Consider the following 19,244-nt stretch of genomic DNA (forward strand, 5'->3'; position numbering starts at 1 on the left):
TAGCCCCACGTAGAGCGCATTGCAGTAGTCCAAGCAAGAGATAACCAGAGCATGCATGACTCTGGCAAGACAGTCTGTGGGCAGGGAGGGTCTCATCCTGCATCCCAGATGGAGCTGATAAACAGCTGCCCTGGACACAGAATTGACGTGTGCCTCCATGGACAGCTGTGAGTCCAGAATGACTCCCAGGCTGCGCACCTGGTCCTTCAGGGGCATAGTTACCCCATTCAGGACCAGGGAGTCCTCCACACCTGCCCGCCCTCTGTCCCCCCAAAACAGTACTTCTGTCTTGTCAGGATTCAACCTCAATCTTCACTGCCTTCACTGGTTCTGATTTGAAAAAGAGGTAGAGCTGGGTATCATCTTGTATCTGAAGAAGTGTGCATGCACATGAAAGCTTATACCCAGAACAAACTTTCTTGGTCTCTAATGTGCTACTGGACAATTTTTTATTTATTCAGTCGCTTCTATAGCTCTGGATACTCACACACTCCAATCTTGTGCCCAGGCAGCTATTCCCAGGTCCATCCTCTATGGAACAGATGCAGCAACTGGGGACCACTCTCCCCTCCACCAATTTATGTACCTTGCGGCTATGTGCGCGCAGCCAGAGACTGTACCTGCGGGAAAACGTCCTCAGCTCCACCCTTTTCAGTCCCCTCCTGGTTCTGGGAGACAGTGATGCAGGAGGGTAGGGAAGCCCCTGGCTCTTCACTTGCTTGGCCTGCCTCTTCCTCCTCTTCTTCCGACCCCTCCTGCACTCCACCCTCCATCTCTGAAGCTTCCCCTGTCTCCGACTCTTGCCTCCTGGCCAATACAACTCCCCACAAATCTCTGCCCACCTCTCAAGAGTCAGACTCCAGCCCCACTGCCCCCGGTGCCAGTCCCTGACATCGTGTGTGTGTGTGTGTGTGTGTGTGTGTGTGGTTGTAATTCTTTTAATGATTTATTGTTTTATTTTTCTCCCTTACGTTTTAAGTCGTTTTAATTTTTGTCTGTTACCTGCCTTGTGTCCTGGTCAGGGGGAAATGTGGGGATTTGCCCGTCAAAAAGGGCATCCCAGCAGAAAATTTGGAAACCAGTTAAAATGTCTGGGGAAACCCGGGCATATGGCCGCCCTATCAAAAGTGTCGATTATTTGGCAGATTTCCCTCAAAGAAGCCAAAAGCTTTACCCAAAGTTTACTGCCAAAGCTCAACAACTTTGCCAACTTTTGTGTCCAGATCATAGCTGTCAACAATTTCCCTTTCTTTAAGGGAAATTCCCTTATTCCAAATAGGATTCCTCGCAAGAAAAGGAAAAAGTTGACAGCTACGGTCCCGATTTTCACTTCTTGAAACCCGGCAACCCTAGAAATAGCAACAACAAAAAAGAACAGATAACCTGGTGTGTCCCTTCCAACTGTACGACGCCACGATTCTACGAAACGAGTAAGGAGTCAGCGGCTCAAACATAAATTTTAATTCTGCACAGTGCTCCCGCTATTGGCGCTCTATGGCACCAATCCCCTCTCTCTCTCTCTCTCTCTCCTCCCGCCCTGCCACGCTCCTGCCTTCGTTCGCTTCCTTCCTTCCTTCCTCCCGTCCTCCTCCTTATCGGGTGCTGCTCAGGGTCTCGGGCTCCGAGTGGGGCAGGTCGCTCTGGGTCTCGTGGTGGCTCCGGCGGTCGTGGTGGCTGTGGTGGCTGTGGTGGCCCCGGTGGTCGTGGTGGCCCCTGTGGTGCTTGCCCTGGTGGTGGTGGTGGTGCTTGTGGTTCCGGCGGCCTTTGCCTTCGGCCAGGGTGGCCACTTGGATGGCCTCTGCCACCGCCATGGCTTTGCGGGCCTGGGTGCAGTCATACTCCGCCTCGGCAGCCTGTTGGTACGCGAGGGTGGCGATCTTGGAGACGTAGGAGAGGAGGTTGTCCTCCCTGGCCTGGGCTGCCTCCGCCGTCTCCTGGGCCTCTTCCGCCTTCCGCTTGGCCTCCAGCGTCTCCTTCTTGGCTTCGGCCGCCTCGATCTTCGCGTGAGCCACCTCCAGCTTGGCCTGGATGGTCTCGGTGAGGGCTTTCGTCGTCTCCTTCCTGGACTCAGGGTCCTTGTACCTCTGGAAGGGAAGCAGGAGAGCAAGAGGCTCAGAGGAGAGCAAGCACCGCAACCGCAACCGGAACGTGGAACGCCACCCCTTTCGAAATGCGGATTTTGCGACGCGCTTCTCTAAAGAGACGCACGCCAAGATGTTCGTACGGGAGGGAGGGAGGCATGCGGACTGCGAGCGAGAATGACGCACATGGACGTCTTGCATCGGGGGAAATTAGTTTGCGAAATTTGTAATGTAGGGAGAAATACGCAGATTAACCTGCCACCTGTGCTTTGTTCTATTTGTTACGTATTTACTGCATCTATATCCCGGCTTTTCCTCAAAGGAGCTCAAGGTGGCGTACACAGTTATTATAATTATTATTATCAGGGCTTTTTTTCCTAAAGAAATGTTTAGGGGTACTCTCATTTTGACTCAAGAAAACCACCATTTTATAGTTCAATTCAGGAAAAATAAATACAGTAAATGGACAATAGTACAAAGACTCACAAAATGTTTGGGGGTATGTGTACCTCTGTATCCCCAGAAAAAAAGCACTGATTGTTATGATTATTTATTGAATTTATATAACGCCCTACACCCAGGGGTCTCAGGGCAGTTTGCCCTCCTCATTTAATCTACACAACAATGTGGGAAGGACTGTTACTATGATTTTTATGTGATTTTTATTATTATGCTATCCACATTTCCAAGTCAGCCTGCAAACTTTTTAAAAAAAAAGTCCTCATGAAAATTCATCAGTATCTTCATCCTTAAAAGGTAAAGGTAAAGGGACCCCTGACCATTAGGTCCAGTCGTGGCCGACTCTGGGGTTGTGGTGCTCATCTCACTTTATTGGCCAAGGGAGCCAGCGTACAGCTTCCAGGTCATGTGGCCAGCATGACTAAGCCGCTTCTGCCGAACCAAACGGGAGCTCACCCCGTCGCAGGGATTCGAACCGCCGACCTTCTGATCGGCAAGCCCTAGGCTCTGTGGTTTAACCCACAGTGCCACCCGCATCCCTAATAATCATCATCCTTATTTCACCTGAAATACACATTTTTGCAAGGCTATTTCCTGTCATATTCTGGACGCTTGGATCATATTTTCATGAATATATGCGGTTTTAGACACACTTTACCTCAGTTAAATTGGAAGTGATCCTGTTCCCACCAACATATTTGGTTTAAGGGAGTTTAATCTTCAGCTACTCGTAGTGGGATCTGGAGACTTGAGCCACAAATGGAGGGGACTGGGAATACCCTTATCCAAGACACTCACCAGCTGCTCCCGAACTTCATTCAGGAAGGCAATTTCGGTCAAGAGAGACCCAATTTCAGTCATAAGTTTTTCTTTAGCCCTGGAAAAAAGAGTGGAGAAAGAAGATTGACAAGCTCTGTGTCTGGTTCTGGGCAGCCCACTTAAAAAAGGCTATCGATAAGCTAGAAAATGAGCAGGGGATGAAGGTGTCTGGAAACCAAGATTTAAAGGGGAATGGTTGAGTGAGCTGGGTATGTTTAGCCTGAGGAGGCGGAGAGGGGATATGAGAGCCACCTTCAAATATCTGAAGGGCTGTCAAATGGAAGATGGAACAAGAGTGGTTTTCTGCTACTCCAGAATGTTGGGACCAAACCAACAGATCCAAATTGCAGGAAAGGAAATTCTGACTAAAGCTTAGAGTGATCTTTCTGAGGCTAAGCCACTTAACAGTGGGAAAGACCCTTTCAGAAGGTTTTGGTCTCTCGTTCCTTGGCAGAATTCGGATGGCCACGTTTCAGGGATCCTTTCGCAGGCATTCCTGCTCTGCAGGGAGCTGGACTAGGTGACCCCAGGGTTTTTCCTTTGAATGCCACAGCACTAAGATTCTCTATAAATATCGTCCATTATTCCACAAGGGCCTGGCCACCCCCCGCCGGACATGCGATTGCACTGACCTCTTGCAGTCTTCTGCATTGCAATCTTTTTCTGGAATAGAAAATGGGTCCATCGGTCAAAACTCGCAGCTTCCTTCCCCCTCATCATTCAATATACACAGCAGAGTTGCTATTGTGATTCTTATTATTAGTGCTGATTTTCTAGAAAAAGAGATTCCGGAACTCATCCCAAGCACCTTCCTTGTTCTCTTATAATGGTAATGGTGCCCAGCTGAAAGGTGCTGGAACTGAGTTCCAGCTGAAAAAAAGCCCTGAAATTATTTATTATTATTATTATTATTATTATTATTATTATTACTAGTACCCCACCCACCTGACTGGGTTTCCCCAGCCACTCTGAGTGGGTACAAATAATTTATTTATACCCCGCCCTCCCCAGCCAGATCAGGGCTCAAGGCGGCTAACACCAGTAAAATTACAGTAAAAACGTCCCCAGTGTGTCAGTAAACAAGGGGAATTAAGACTAAGAGAGCTCGGGGGGGGGGGGTGCTCATGTAATCTCACTGAATACAAGTTGTACAAGTGACAATAAAGTTGATGGATTGTCCTGGTAATGAAAAGTAGGGACAATGGAAGCTGCCTTTGCTTCCTTTTTAAAAAAATATGAACACGTTTTCGTTCACGTGTGAAAGCACATTCATATTTTTAAAAGGAAGCAGAGAATAACATAAAGAAGATTGGAAAAAGTTTATTGAATGTATGGGGGAGAATTGTGCATACTTCAAATCGTTGTCAGCATTAAGACAAATTCAACAGTGTGAACAGGTTTTGATGGATGTAATAATGGCATACTGAATGGTTTCGTTTCTGTAAAGTATGCTGGGATCGATGACATGCAGAATGAACCATAGAAAGGAATTCATTGACATTTTAAGGTTGTTTAAATGAATATTTTAAATTGTAAACCAGAAAAATTAATAAAAATCACACACACACACTTTAAGGTTTAAATGACTATTTTAAATTGTAAAACAGAAAATTTAATAAAAATTACACACACACACACACACACACACACACACACACACAAATGAACGTGTTTTCAATTTTCCTGTGTTTTGCCTTGCACTGGTTTCAATGCATGTGTTATTCGTTTATTGTTGTAAGTCAGTGTGAGCTACTTTTACAACAACAACTAATCAGTTTCACAAATGATCCTCATTCTACCGGGTCAGGCCAGTATTGTCCACCCTGACCGGCAGCACCTCTCCAGGGTGCCACACAGGGATTCATATCCCTGCTGCACCTGGAAACGAGAGAGAGAGAGAGAGAGAGAGAGAGAGAGAGAGAGAGATCTCCTACCTTTGTTCTGCTGCTTCAAGAAGTGAACCTGCAAAAGAGAATCCATTCCATTAAGTACCACGCAGGGGGCGCGCCTGGTTTCATTCCCTCAGAAGGTGGTGAGTTCTCCTTCCTTGGAGGTTTTTAAGTAGAGGTTGGATATCCATCTGCCAGGGATTCTCCAGCTGTGATCCCTGCACTGCAGAAGGTCGGGCTAGATGACATTTAGGGATCCCAGAGTGGTGCATGCTCTGGTTATCTCCGATTTGAACTACTGCAATGCGCTCTATGTGGGGCTACATTTGAAGGTGACCTGGAAACTGCAACTAATCCAGAATGCGGCAGCTAGACTGGTGACTGGGAGTGGCCTCCGAGACCACATAACACCAGTCCTGAAAGACCTTCATTGGCTCCCAGTAGGTTTCCAGGCACAATTCAAAGTGTTGGTGCTGACCTTTAAAGCCCTAAACGGCCTCAGTCCAGTATACCTGAAGGAGCATCTCCTCCATCATCCAACCCAGACACTGAGGTCCAGCTCCAAGGGCCTTCTGGCAGTTCCCTCACTGCGAGAAGCCAAGTTACAGGGAACCAGGCAGAGGGCCTTCTCAATGGTGGCACCCGCCCTGTGGATGTGGAGGAAATAAGCTGCTATCTTCTCTTTAAAAGACATCTGAAGGCAGCCCTGTTTAGGGAAGTTTTTAATGTTTGATGTTTTATCGTGTTTTTAATATTTTGTTGGAAGTCGCCCAGAGTGGCTGGGGAAACCCAGCCAGATGGGCGGGACATAAATAATATTTTATTATTATTTTATTATTATTATTATTATTATTATTATTATTATTATCCACTCCAGCTCAATGATTCTTTGATTCCATTACCCTGGGAGCTGGTGGTTGTTGTTGTTGATGATGATGATGGATGAGAAGGCTCAGAGGCTTTGTGAGCCCCGGGGGAAGACCCAAGGCAAAACACACACACACACACACACACACACACACACACAGTAAACTTACAGCACTTTTCAACTGCTGGTTTTCAGCTAGCACCTTCTTCAGCTGAAAGACAACAGAGAGGAGACAAAGAGGGTCACCCAAGGCTTTCATCTTCCCACATTCATCATTTGGGTCACTCAGGGTTGCTGCGCAACTTCCTTGCATGCGTGAAGCCTCCATGCTCTGCTTTCTGCAGGGAGGGGATGGAGCCCAGAAGCAGAGAATTGTGTCCCTTCCAATGCTACGATTCTCCAAGGTGTGACTGGAAAGTTCGGTGAATGGTCACAGAAATTGGACAGTGAGAAATATTCGAACGTACATGCCTTACAGGCCTTCAAAGCAGCCCCCACTGATACAATGCACTGCTGACAATGTTTGCAGAACTGTTGGAAACTTCTGGAGAAGTCCTCTTTTCGTACTGCTTTCAGTTCCCTCATCGCAGCGGCTTGGACGTGTGAAATGTTGGGAAACCTGTGCCCTTTCCGTGCAGATTTCAGTTTTGGAAAAAGAAAGAAATCTGGTGGGGCCAGATCGGGAGAATATGGAGAGTGGGTGAAATATACTCGCAGTCGAGAGTGCGACAGCACAGCTGGAAAAAGCCTGAGACCACGAGGAGCTGTTGCTGGACACAGTATACCATCCTTACGACTAGTAATAATAATTGTATCTGAACTTGGCAGTTGCTTGCTGTAGGAAAGGTCTCCTTTATGGAAGGTTCTTTTAAAGAGAGCCGGGGGGGCACAGTGGTTAGAATGCTGGACCAGGATCTGGGAGAGTAGGGTTCAAATCACCACTTGGCTATGAAACTCAATGGGTGACTTTGGGAGAGCCATTTGCCTTTCGGCCTAGCCTACCTCTTAGGGTTTTTGTGGGGTTAAATGAGGAGGAGAGAGAAACATGTGCACCTGGGGACATAGATGCAATCAATCTATCAATTAAATAAGTGAAAACATATTATGGGGGGGGGACCCCAACTACACACAAAAAGTGCAATTCATAAAAAGGCAAATACGAAATAAAATTATTGAGCTAGCTGAGCCAGAGGAAGCTGGATGAGACTGCAGGATTGCACCCTAAAGTTGTTAGCAAAGCTGTTACCGTAAGTGAAATCGCTGCTTACCATGCTTTCCATTTTCATCGCTCTCACCCTGCAAAAGAACATTTCAACTTTTAAAAAAAGGCCATGGGATAATCACAAACCCTGCTCACCCCCCTCCTCCTTCACCCCTTCTGAGGCTGCCATGGATGCGATGTTTTCCCTTGGAAGCAATTCCTGGCCGATTGCTAATAATGTGCACCTAATGCTCGCGGGTGGTGCTGTGGGTAAAACCTCAGCGCCTAGGACTTGCCGATCGTCAGGTCGGCGGTTCGAATCCCCGCAGCAGGGTGAGCTCCCGTCTTTTGGTCCCAGCGCCTGCCAACCTAGCAGTTCGAAAGCACCCCCGGGTGCAAGTAGATAAATAGGGACCGCTTACTAGCGGGAAGGTAAACGGCGTTTCCGTGTGCTGCGCTGGCTCGCCAGATGCAGCTTGTCACGCTGGCCATGTGACCCGAAAGTGTCTGCGGACAGCACTGGACCTCTTAAGTGAGATGGGCGCACAACCCTAGAGTCGGACACGACTGGCCCATACGGGCAGGGGTACCTTTACCTTTACCTTAATGCTCGGCTGTACAGGAACAATAAAGGTATTGTTACTATTATTGTTTTCCTGGACACATCCGGGATTTGGGGCTTGAAAATAGGTGATTGGCAAAAATGTCTGGGGAAACCCAGAGGTATGGCAAAGAGGTGAGTTTTTGCTGAAATTGGTCAGAAATGCTACAGAAGTGTCAGGGTCTGGTCTGAATTGGATGCCAGAGACTGGTCTGACTCCGAAGATGAAGGAATGCAGGCACAGACAGAGCAGCCTCTGACGGGGGGGATCGCCCCCCCCACGTTCCTACAAGCAGAGAGACCAGCAGATTCAGAGGCTGCTCAGTCAGGGGAAGAGCTGGACAGTTTGAGATAGTAGCTAGGCAACCAGGAGGGAGGGAGCCTTATGGAGATTTTTCAGTCCAGAGTGGCAGGGAAGTCACTCCCTCCCCCAGAACTCGGAGGACTGAAATGGTCCAGGAACAACGGAAGCATAGAGGAGGGACAGGTGGCTTCTTGCTTAGGAAGGGGAGGGGACTCAGAGTGAGCGACTGCCATCTGTGGGAAGGGCGGCCTGATGCTCCTCTCAGTATGATGTTGTAAATAAAAAGGACTATAAACCTGCCAAAGGCTCATTACTTTTTATCGTAAGCTCCCAGAGGAGAGGAGGAAACTCCCTTGCCTGCCAGCGTACCTGACAAGAACTGAGCAGTTTCTAGCTCTAAACTTTTGAATATAGTCATACCTCGGTATAAATATGCTTCAGGATAAGTATTTTCAGGTTGCGCTCCGTGGCGACCCAGAAGTAACGGAGTGCGTTACTTCTGGGTTTCGCCACTCGCATATGCGCAGACGGTCAAAATGACGTAACACGCATGCGTGGAAGAGGCAAAACACGACCCGCACAAGCGCAGACGCGCAGTCGCGTCTTAAATTCTGTTCAGGATGCAAACGGGGCTCCGGAATGGATCCTGTTCGCATCCCGAGGTGCCACTGTATAGGAAAAAACGGTAGGATATGTCTGTCAAAGACGCGTAAACCACAGAACAAGTGTCTTGACCTAGAATGTCCACACTTGACAAATGAAATCTGCCCTGTGGGTCTTCTCCACTTACCAAGAAACTCACCTCTCTGAGCTCTTTTCACTCTCGCTAAAGCTCTCGTGCTCTTTGATGATATGGTCCACGTCTAGTTTCGACCTCCTCTCCATATTCTAAGGACAACAGCAACAAAAGTACCAGACGTTAAAGAGCATCATCTCTAGTTCAGCTCCCCCGATAAAATGGTGCTTTCCACCCATGTTTTCCTCCATCACAGGCGACAGAGAGGAAGCACACGTCTGTTGGCAATGCAGAGTGAGGCCCTTGTGTGGGGCTTGCTGCTCTCCCTCATGGAAAAGATGCACATTGCAAAGTAAGTCACCATTGTCACAATTTCTTCCCGTTTGTCAGATGGCTTCTACAGGCCTACCTGAAAAAGCACAACCCTCTCAGGGCAACGAGCAAGACAAAATGTACAGAAGACTAAAAACAATGCAAAATGTTTTAATAAAACCACAAACACTAAGAATACAGTGGTACCTCGGGTTAAGAACTTAATTCGTTCTGGAGGTCCATTCTTAACCTGAAACTGTTCTTAACCTGAAGCACCACTTTAGCTAATGGGGCCTCCCACTGCCGCTACGCAATTTCTGTTCTCATCCTGAAGTAAAGTTCTTAACGTGAGGTACTACTTCTGGGTTAGCAAAGTCTGTAACCTGAAGTGTCTGTAAACTGAGGTACCACTGTAATCATAAATGGACAGGATTGATTTCATCTGATAATCGTTTGAGCTGCTCAACTCAGACATTTCTTCCCATTGAACCATGTCGGTGGTTGGAGTAGTCTTGGCATGATTCTGCAAATGGTGGCAAGTTTCATCACCGAGGCGGCCCACCTCTCCTCCTTTTTCACAAGTCTGCCACTCGGGAGCAGCCATGCGCTTTAGGCATGTGCTGAACGTCCTTTCAGCGCATAGGTGTGGATTGTGGGGAGGTGAAGGCAGCAAAAGTCTGATAGAAAAATTCCCGGTGACGTATGTTCGAATATATATTCTGTCAGGGTCACAAAGGCTGAGGAAGAGGCCCCGCTTATGCTCTACAGATCTCTTGTCAGCTCATTTGCTTGGAGGTAGCAGTCGAACCGAGCAAGGTAGACATCCCATGATTTAGAGGCTGGGGCAAACGGCAGTAGAGGCACGAGTGAAGCCATGGTTCTGATGCCGACGTGGAGGGCGATGGATGGAACACTGTGCTCTAGCCAGAACAGTCAGCTCTGAATTGGTTCTACTCCGTGATTTCGCTCAGTGTCTTAGCTCCGTGATTCAGCTCAGCTCAGAGGGTGGCCGCATCTGGCTGTGCTCTGATGTCCATCAATCCAACCTTCTTCGCCAGTGTTAAGTTGTGGGTGAACATATCAGACGACACAGCGATTCTTCAGACAGTTCTTGTGTATTCACAGGCCAGAACTGAACTGAAGGGTTCGGCCAGCCTGCTTATATAGAGCTCCAGTACAACGTAACTGTAACAACTTTCTGTAACTATCCAATCACTGAACGTCACTTTCAATCCCTTATTTGCATATGCGGACCTGAGTGAAAACTATCTACAGTATGCCCCTGCTGGCCCAGGGTGAGAACTTCAGTACATAACATATTCAGTATCTTGAGACAAGCCCCGTCTTTTGACTTTAGCACCCAGGAGCAACGAGAAGCCAGATTATCACATAGATCTGATCTGGCTCTTGTCTGTTGGGGTTGCAGCCCTCTGGGGAGACAGCGGGGAGTTTGCAAATGTGGAGCCCCAACAGATGCAGTGAGGATTTTGCAACTAACACCCTCAAAGGGAAATTGGCTGAGTTTCATTGTTGAATAGCTGGGTAGCTCAGTTGGTTAGAGCGTGGTGCAGGTTTGGTCCCTGTCAGCTGCATGAATTCCTGCACTGCAGGGGGTTGGAATAGTAGTAGTAGTAATAATAATAATAATAATAATAATAATAATAATAATAATAATAAATTTATTTATACCCTGCTTATCTGGCTGGGCTTCCCCAGCCGCTCTGGGCGGCTTCCAACCAAATATTAAAATACAGTAATACATCAAACTCTTGAGAGTCCCATGGACTGCAAGAAGATCCAACCTCTCCATTCTGAAGGAAATCAGCCCTGAGTGCTCACTGGAAGGACAGATTGTGAAGCTGAGGCTCCAAGACTTTGGCCACCTCATGAGAACAGAAGACTCCCTGGAAAAGACCCTGATGTTGGGAAAGATGGAGGGCACAAGGAGAAGGGGACGACAGAGGACGAGATGGTGGGACAGTGTTCTCAAAGCTACCAGCATGAGTTTGACCAAACTGCGGGAGGCAGTGGAAGACACGAGGGCCTGGCATGCTCTGGTCCAGGGGGTCACGAAGAGGCGGACACGACTAAATGACTAAACAACAATATATCAAACATTAAAAGCTTCCCTAAACAGGGCTGCCTTCAGATGTCTTCTAAAAGTTTGGTAGTTGTTTGGTAATTGAATAGATGACCCTCAGGATCCCTTCCATGAGATGTCCTCTCTGGGCCTGAAGAACCCCATAACCGAGGCTTCATACTTGGAACAGGGCTTTCTTCCCACATTTCCTCTGCTTTGTTTTAGAATGGTGACATGATTCACTGAGAGATGTGAATCATTCCCCACCGCAGCAAGGGCCTTGCCAGTTCCTTTTTCACTTCTGACCTCTTACCTTTCAGAAGACTATAGCGGCCTCCAATCTCCTGCATATTTGGGGAAGATATATCAGTTGTAAGAAAACAGAGATCACCTCTGTGGGCTCGGCTTTGCCTTATATAATGCCAGATAACAACTATTATTATTCTGAAAACCCCAGTTGCTCACTTATTGCTTTCTGAGTTATGTGCAGAATAGCCTTCTAGTCCCTAACAGCAGAAAGAAGCTTACATTGCATGCTCTAAGAGGAAAAAGCTAAGACTTTCCCTCTTAACTCCCAAGATGTTTGCTCTAATTCAGGGCAGGGGGAAATTGGAGCTGATCAGAAAGCAATTTTTTAGCCTCGTATCTTTTCTTAACTGGAGCGTTGATTCCGGCAGATGTTATTCTTACGGAGCCTGGGGTTTGTTTGGTTTCTAGGGCGACCGGTTTTCCCACCCTGAGTTCCTCCTTCTCCTCCTCCTCTTCCAACATGCTGCGTAGCAAATGATAAATCCTCTTAAATAGTCTTTTAGTGTGTCCCAGAGGAGAGACGGAGAGATGTTTCCGGCCATGTTTGTTTCCACGAACATTATGACATGGAACCTCACTGTTGGGATGATGCCTTCACATCTCAGGAGGAAGGTGTTGATTCTCCATGGAGATAACTTTTGTGGCTCTCCCAGTGCTGAGTTCCAGTAGGATTGGTGCAAGAGCAGCGGCTGCAAAGGGGTACAAGCTCTGGGCAATAAGTGTGGAGGAGCTAAGCAAAAAAACCACCACCAACAACAAGAGCACACAAGCCACTCAACCCATGAGGAACTTTCATGGGCCCATAACTCCTAGAACAACACGTATCTTTCACAATGTCCACAATAACTGTCCCTAAGAATCTGAGAAACTTCACTTGCTCCTAGAACATCTGTTCAGTATGGGGTCCATCAGAGTCTCACTGCCATAGGATAGCACCCATGCTTTCAGAAAATGTGTCCAAAGGAGACCAGTATGGTGAGGAGTCTGGTGGTGAACAAGTTCTACAAGGAATGGTTGGAAGATCTATGTGTGTGTTTAGAGAAGATTAAGGAGATTAAATCTCCTTCCTTGGAGATTTTTAAGCTGAGGTTGGGCGCCCGTCTGCCATGGATGCTTTAGCTGAGATTCCTGCATTATACTTTATACTTATACTTTATACTTTATTGTCACTTGTACAACTTGTATACAGCGAGATTACAGGAGCACCCCCCCACTCAGCTCTCTTAGTTTTAATTCCCCTCGTTTACTGACGCACACCAACCAAACCCGAAAGTCAGTTGCCCTGTTGTTATCTTTTCATTCAGCAGCCTAACAGCCCAGGATAGAAGCTGTTCTTTACCCTGTTGGGGCGACTAATCCTGCTTCTATATCTTCTGCCCGAGGGCAGGAGATCAAGAAAGTGCCCGCCAGGGTGTGAATCTTCCCTAAGAATTTTCCTCACTCTCCTGAGGCAACGTTCTTCCGCTATTTCATCCAGCGGATTCACGGGACAGCCCATAATATCTTGTGCTGTATTCACCACCCTCTGCGGGCACTTCCTATCAGATGATGTCAAACCAGCGTACCACACTGTGATGCAGTATGAAAGGACACTTTCTATTGTGGACCGGTAGAGAGATCATCAAATGTTGATTGACATCGTTCTTCCACAATACTCTGAGGAGATTGGGCTTTCTTAACCACCTGGGTTGTATTGATTTTCCAAATAAGGTCTTCACTGAGATAAACTGCTAGGAATTTAAAGGAAGAGACTCTCTCCACACAGCCCTCCCTGATGTACAGTGGGGCTAGTTCTCCTCTCTTCCTCCAAAAGTCCAACACCATTTCCTTTGTCTTGCTGATATTGAAGTGCAAGTTGTTCCCTAGGCACCATGTAGATAGTTTTTGGACCTCCCCTCTATTTGCTGATTCATCCCCTGCATTGCAGGGGGTTGGACTGGATGACCCTTGGAGTCCTTTCCAACTCTACAATTCTATGATTTTATGATTTGCCTTCCTTTTTCATTTGTTGGAGACTTCTAGAAATGTTACTTGCAGAATGCCGTCTGCATAAGAGGGTCAGCACCAAAGGACAGACCGGTTTGAAGGAAGGCACATTTTCTCTCCCCCGCCCCCTGCGCTGAGTTTTATGCATTTATTAAATAAAAGTAAAATAAATAAAATGTACAGCCTGCCTTTCAGCCCTCAAGATGGCCCCCAGGGCAGATTCCACCTGCTAAAAAATGCATATCCAAAAATTCATGGAGAACCACGGGAGACATTAAAACTGAGTTATCCAGACATTCCAGCGGCGGTTATGAAAGCAGCGTTCCAGGTGCCCCCCTCCCGGCTTCCCCTGCCCCTTAAACTCGCCTTGGGGCTGAATTTCATTTCATCGTGCAAAAAGGGCAAGCAGATGGGTGTGTAGAAGGTGCAGGAGACGAAGCAGGGCTGGGAGCTACAGTGACGCAGGGAACGGCGCCGGCGGGAGGCCGAGGGAACGCGGGAGAAGTCCTCATAGCTCCTGTAAGGGTTCATTGGCACGGGGCATCTTCGCTTCCAGAGCAGGGTCCAGGTGGCAGTTCGTCTCCCTGGCAACCTCACAGGGATAACTGAGACCCCAAGGTTCCATGGATGGAGAGGGCAGGACTGGAGACCCAAGGGAGCAGCGCCATTATCTCCGTTTGATTTGATTCTTGTGTTATAAAAACAAAGAGCTTCAAATGCTCTGCAAGGCATGGAGGAGACCAAGAGCCAAGAAGGTTGGGCAAATCCATGGAGGAGGAGAAGGCTATCGATGGCGACCAGCCAGGATGGTTGTGTTCTGTCTCCACACTCAGAAGCAGCTGTGCTTTTGCATACCACTTGCTGGAAACCGCAAGAGTAATCTTGCAGTGTCTGGAGGCGGTTGGAGGATGGATGGCGGATAACAGATTGAGGTTGAATCCTGACAAGACAGTAGTACTGTTTTTGGGGGACAGGACTCCCTGGTCCTGAATGGGGCAACTGTGCCCCTGAGGGACCAGGTGCGCAGCCTTGGAGTCATTCTGGACTCACAGCTGTCCATGGAGGCACAGGTCCATTCTGTGTCCAGGGCAGCTGTTTATCAGCTCCATCTGGTACGCAGGATGAGACCCTATCTGCCCGCAGACTGCCTCGCCAGAGCGGTGCATGCTCTAGTTATCTCCCGCTGGGACTACTGCAGTGCTCTCTATGTGGGGCTCCCTTTGAAGGTGACCCGGAAACTACAACTAATCCAGAATGCGGCAGCTAGACTGGTAACTGGGAGCGGCCGCCGAGACCACATAACACCGGTCTTGAAAGACCTACATTGGCTCCCAGTACGTTTCCAAGCACAGTTCAAAGTGTTGGTGCTGACCTTGAAAGCCCTAAATGGCCTCAGTCCAGTATATCTGAAGGAGCGTCTCCACCCCCATCGCTCAACCTGGACACTGAGGTCCAGTGCCGAGGGCCTTCTGGTGGTTCCCTCATTGCGAGAAGCCAAATTACAGGGAACCAGGCAGAGGGCCTTCTCGGTAGTGGCACCCACCCTGTGGAATGCCGTCCCACCAGATGTCAAAGAGAAAAATAACTACCAGACTTTTAGAAGACATCTGAAGGCAGCCCTGTTTAGGGAAGCTTTTAATGTTTGATGCATTACTGTATTTTAATATTTTGTTGGAAGCTGCCCAGAGTGGCTGGGGAAGCCCATCAAGATGGGTTGGGTATAAATAATAAATGGTTGTTGTTGTTGTTGTTGTTGTTGTTGTTGTTATTTTATTATCTCATGTTCAAATTCTGCTCATGGGTTTCCCAGAAGAGGTATTGGTCAGCCACTGGGAGCAGCTGCATAACATGGGAGTTGCAGCAGAGATGATTGCCCCTGGCTCATTGTGGGTGGGGCAGGGGCGACTCACACCACCCTCCCCAAGCCAGCCCTGTGCAGCTTTGTGAGGCTGGGATCTAATCAGATCCCAGCTTTGCAAAGCTGCTCAGGGAGGGAGGCATGAGACGGACCCCAGCCTACAATGGTAAGGCTGGGATCGAAGGGCGCAAAGCTGTTTAGCCCCTTCTCATGTGCCCTCCCCAAACGGCTCGGCACCTTCTGCACACCTCCCACCTTGTCAACATCCTTCTTAAATTTTGGTGCCCAGAATCGGACACAGTATTCCAGGTGAGGGTCTGACCAAGGCAGGTTAGAGGTAAAGGTAAAGGGATCCCTGACCATTAGGTCCAGTCATGGCCGACTCTGGGGTTGTGGCGCTCATCTCGCTTTATTGGCCGAGGGAGCCGGCGTACAGCTTCCAGATCATGTGGCCAGCATGACTAAGCCGCTTCTGGCGAACCAGAGCAGCACACGGAAATGCCGTTTACCTTCCCGCCAGAGCAGTACCTATTTATCTACTTGCACTTGGACATGCTTTTGAACTGCTAGGTTGGCAGGAGCAGGGACCGAGCAACAGGAGCTCACCCCGTCGCAGGGATTCAATCTGCTGACCTTCTGATCGGCAAGTCCTAGGCTCTGTGGTTTAACCCACAGTGCCACCTGCGTCCCACCAAGGCAGGATAAAGGGGGACTAAGACATCCCTTGACTTCTGCTGATGCAGCCTAGAATAGCACGAACTTCTTCTTCCCTCTTCGCCTCCTGCTCATTTCCCTCTATCTCCTTTTCATTTCCTTTTGGCCCATGTGTTCTGCACCCAAACACCTCCTTTTGCAAAGTCGCCAGGCGCAAGCAAACTCCTGCATGGCTGGGGACTCACAAAGGCCCCTTTCTTCAGAAGCTGAATACACCTTCTCAGGCACACCTGTGCTTGCTGCATGGTCTGCGTTCATCTCTCCATCCTCACGTGTTTTCCACCCACTGATCCCTCCTGCCCCCTTCTCCTCGCTGCTCCATCAGTGCTCAAGACAACACAGGTAGGTCCCTCCTCCCTGCTCTTTCCTGCCCACCTGGCCAACTCTGTGGGCTGCAAAGGTAGATCCCAGGAACGTGGCTTTCCACAGCAGGACTGGCTTCACAGAGGGTGAGAAAGGAGGAAGACTTTGGCTGCTGCTGGAAGCCAGGTAAGCAGGTGACTCGGGGGGGGGCTTTGGGGGGGAGGCAGGCAGGTCCTGTTAGTTTCTGTTTGACAAAGGGGAAGTCCTTTTGAAGTCACAGGACTCTGTTTACATTCCTGGGATTCCATACTGTTGGGAGACGGGAGACGGATGTGACGTTACTGGTTTCCTGTTCCTTTGTTTGGTTCAGTTGCTCTCTGCTTTCACAGAGAGAGGATGATTTCTTTTCTGTCTGCGTAGCTTAGAAAATAAAGCTTTGCAATGTAGCCATAAATCTCATCACTTCTGCGTGCTGCTTTGATTCTCTGCTGGATGGGAATGTGCCTGAGGCCTCATCAAAGGCTCAGGTCGTTAATTACGTCGGAGGCGATTCCGAAGGACTCGGCCGGAGGAAGATGAGCTTTATCAGCTTGGCCGAGCGGAGATCCCGACAGGTCCACGATGGGTGCAAAGGTGACCTTGGAAAGCGACCAGGCCCTCTTGTGCTTCCGTTTGCACCATCAGGGGTGCAACAGGGTCCGAGCTGTCTCCTGGTCAGACATGAAATGAGCAGGCTTGCGGGAGAAAGAATCGTTTTATCCTACTCAGGCTTGGAACTGGGCTCCGAAAATGAAACAAAGCCCAAAATTATCTTGCAACTTTAGTAATAAAGCATTATTAAAGGAAGTCAAATATAAAACACATTATGAGGGGAAAAAACATATTGCCTTAATTAAATAAATCAGTGAAATTGTTGAAGTGCGTTTCTGCCTCTATAAACTGTCCAGATTGCCAAGACCACTTTGTTGTGTTTAATTTTTGAACATTGCTTATTCGCTATGAAGTAAGAGGTCTGTTGATCAGAGGCAACTGATAGATGGATTGATTGAATGTAAGTAAAGGTAAAGGACCCCTGGATGGTTACGTCCAGCCAAAGGCGACTATGGGGTTGCGGCGCTCATGTCGCTTTCAGGCCGCGGGAGCCAGCTAATGTCCCCAGACAGCTTTCCGGGTCATGTGGCCAGCAGGACTAAACCGCTTCTGGAGCAACAGGACACCGTGACAGAAGCCAGAGCGCATGGAAATGCCATTTACCATCCCGCCACAGTGGTACCTGTTTATCTACTTGCGCTGGTGTGCTTTCAAACTGCTAAGTTGGCAGGAGCTGGGACAGAGCAACGGGAGCTCACCCCATCGCGGGGATTCGAACCGCCAACCTTCCGGTCAGCAAGCCCAAGAGGCTCAGTGGTTTAGACCACAGCGCCACCTGCGTCACACATATATATATTGCCTGGGCTGAACTAAGTGTGGAGCTGAGTACTTGCTCCATAGGGGATGGGAAAAGGAGGAAAGACAGAAAGGGGGGTGTCTACCAGAGGTGTCTTCTGGTCCAGATCTGGCCGAGAGGCCTCCAGATTGGCCGGGAAAAAAGCCATGAAGCCGCCTCTTGTCCAAAGACTCGAGTGATGTGGCATCTGAAGGTTCGCCCGGCAACCTGTTCCAACTCTGCGTGACATCACACAGAGCGCATCATAAGGAGAGGCTGTCGGGAAACGGCTTAGCAACCTCTGTGCAAAAGTCAGCAAGGACTTCGCAAATCCACTTCGAAAGCTGCTCTTCCTTCACCCGATCCCCAAGCTTGACTTCGCAATTGCATGCGCTGCGCCCCCAATCCTTCCAAAATATTGTCGGTAGAAATGAGATAGTTTTGCAGGAGCCGAGCTGCTAACACTGTTCCGCACTCGGTTCTGAAATGCATGGGGTGTGACCTTCGAGCAGCCTAACCTACCTCACAGGGTTGTTGTAGGGGTTTAATGAGGGAGGGGGGGAAACCATGTACAGCACCTTGTGCTCCTTGGGCGGAGAGGTGGAATATAAATAGAAGAAAATGAAGAGGAAGAGGAAGAAGAAGAGGAGGAGGAGGTGGAGGAGGAGGAGGAGGAGGAGGAAATTATTACTATACTCTGCCTCTATATATATATTTGGGGACGCGGGTGGCGCTGTGGGTTAAACCACAGAGCCTAGGACTTGCCGATCAGAAGGTTGGCGGTTCGAATCCCCGCGACGGAGTGAGCTCCCGTTGCTCGGTCCCTGCTCCTGCCAACCTAGCAGTTCGAAAGCACATCAAAGTGCAAGTAGATAAATAGGTACCGCTCCGGCGGGAAGGTAAACAGCGTTTCTGTGCACTGCTCTGGTTCGCCAGAAGCGGCTTAGTCATGCTGGCCACATGACCCGGAAGCTGTACGCCGGCTCCCTCAGCCAATAAAGCGAGATGAGCGCTGCAACCCCTGAGTCGTCCACGACTGAACCTAATGGTCAGGGGTCCCTTTACCTTTACCTTTACATATAGAGAGAATTTTTAAATTCTATTCATGTTTAGTGTTTTTATTGTCCTGGTCCCCCCATGTTTTTAGCTATTGTTTTTTTACATATAAACCACCTTCTGAGGGGAAAAAGGTGGGGTATAAATAAAGTGTTACTATTACTATTATTATCAACAACTGCAAAGTTGGAAAGGAGACTCTGCTCAGGTTACCGGCTGGGTTGAATGAATGAATTTTATTA

At 48.5% G+C, this 19,244-nt stretch overlaps 1 protein-coding gene across 2 annotated transcripts; it reads right to left on the reverse strand.

Moving 5' to 3' along the window:
• Nucleotides 1-1,446: 1,446 nt before the first annotated feature.
• LOC308474605 (uncharacterized protein) lies at nucleotides 1,447-18,200 on the reverse strand. 2 transcript variants are annotated; one of them, XM_081001126.1, is made up of 8 exons: nucleotides 18,053-18,200; nucleotides 9,025-9,110; nucleotides 7,385-7,412; nucleotides 6,286-6,327; nucleotides 5,294-5,321; nucleotides 3,992-4,022; nucleotides 3,339-3,417; nucleotides 1,447-2,084 (listed from the first exon to the last, which is right to left on the reverse strand). In XM_081001126.1, the coding sequence occupies exons 1-8, from the start codon at nucleotides 18,194-18,196 to the stop codon at nucleotides 1,593-1,595; spliced, it is 930 nt and encodes a 309-aa protein (XP_080857252.1). In that variant the 5' UTR covers nucleotides 18,197-18,200; the 3' UTR covers nucleotides 1,447-1,592. The 2 variants fall into 2 exon arrangements, with proteins under 2 accessions (XP_080857252.1, XP_080857251.1); XM_081001125.1 differs by lacking the exon at nucleotides 18,053-18,200 and adding an exon at nucleotides 14,012-14,230.
• Nucleotides 18,201-19,244: the final 1,044 nt, after the last annotated feature.

This window comes from Podarcis pityusensis (assembly GCF_964106645.2).
Source record: "Podarcis pityusensis genome assembly, chromosome: 3".
NCBI lineage: Eukaryota > Metazoa > Chordata > Lepidosauria > Squamata > Lacertidae > Podarcis > Podarcis pityusensis.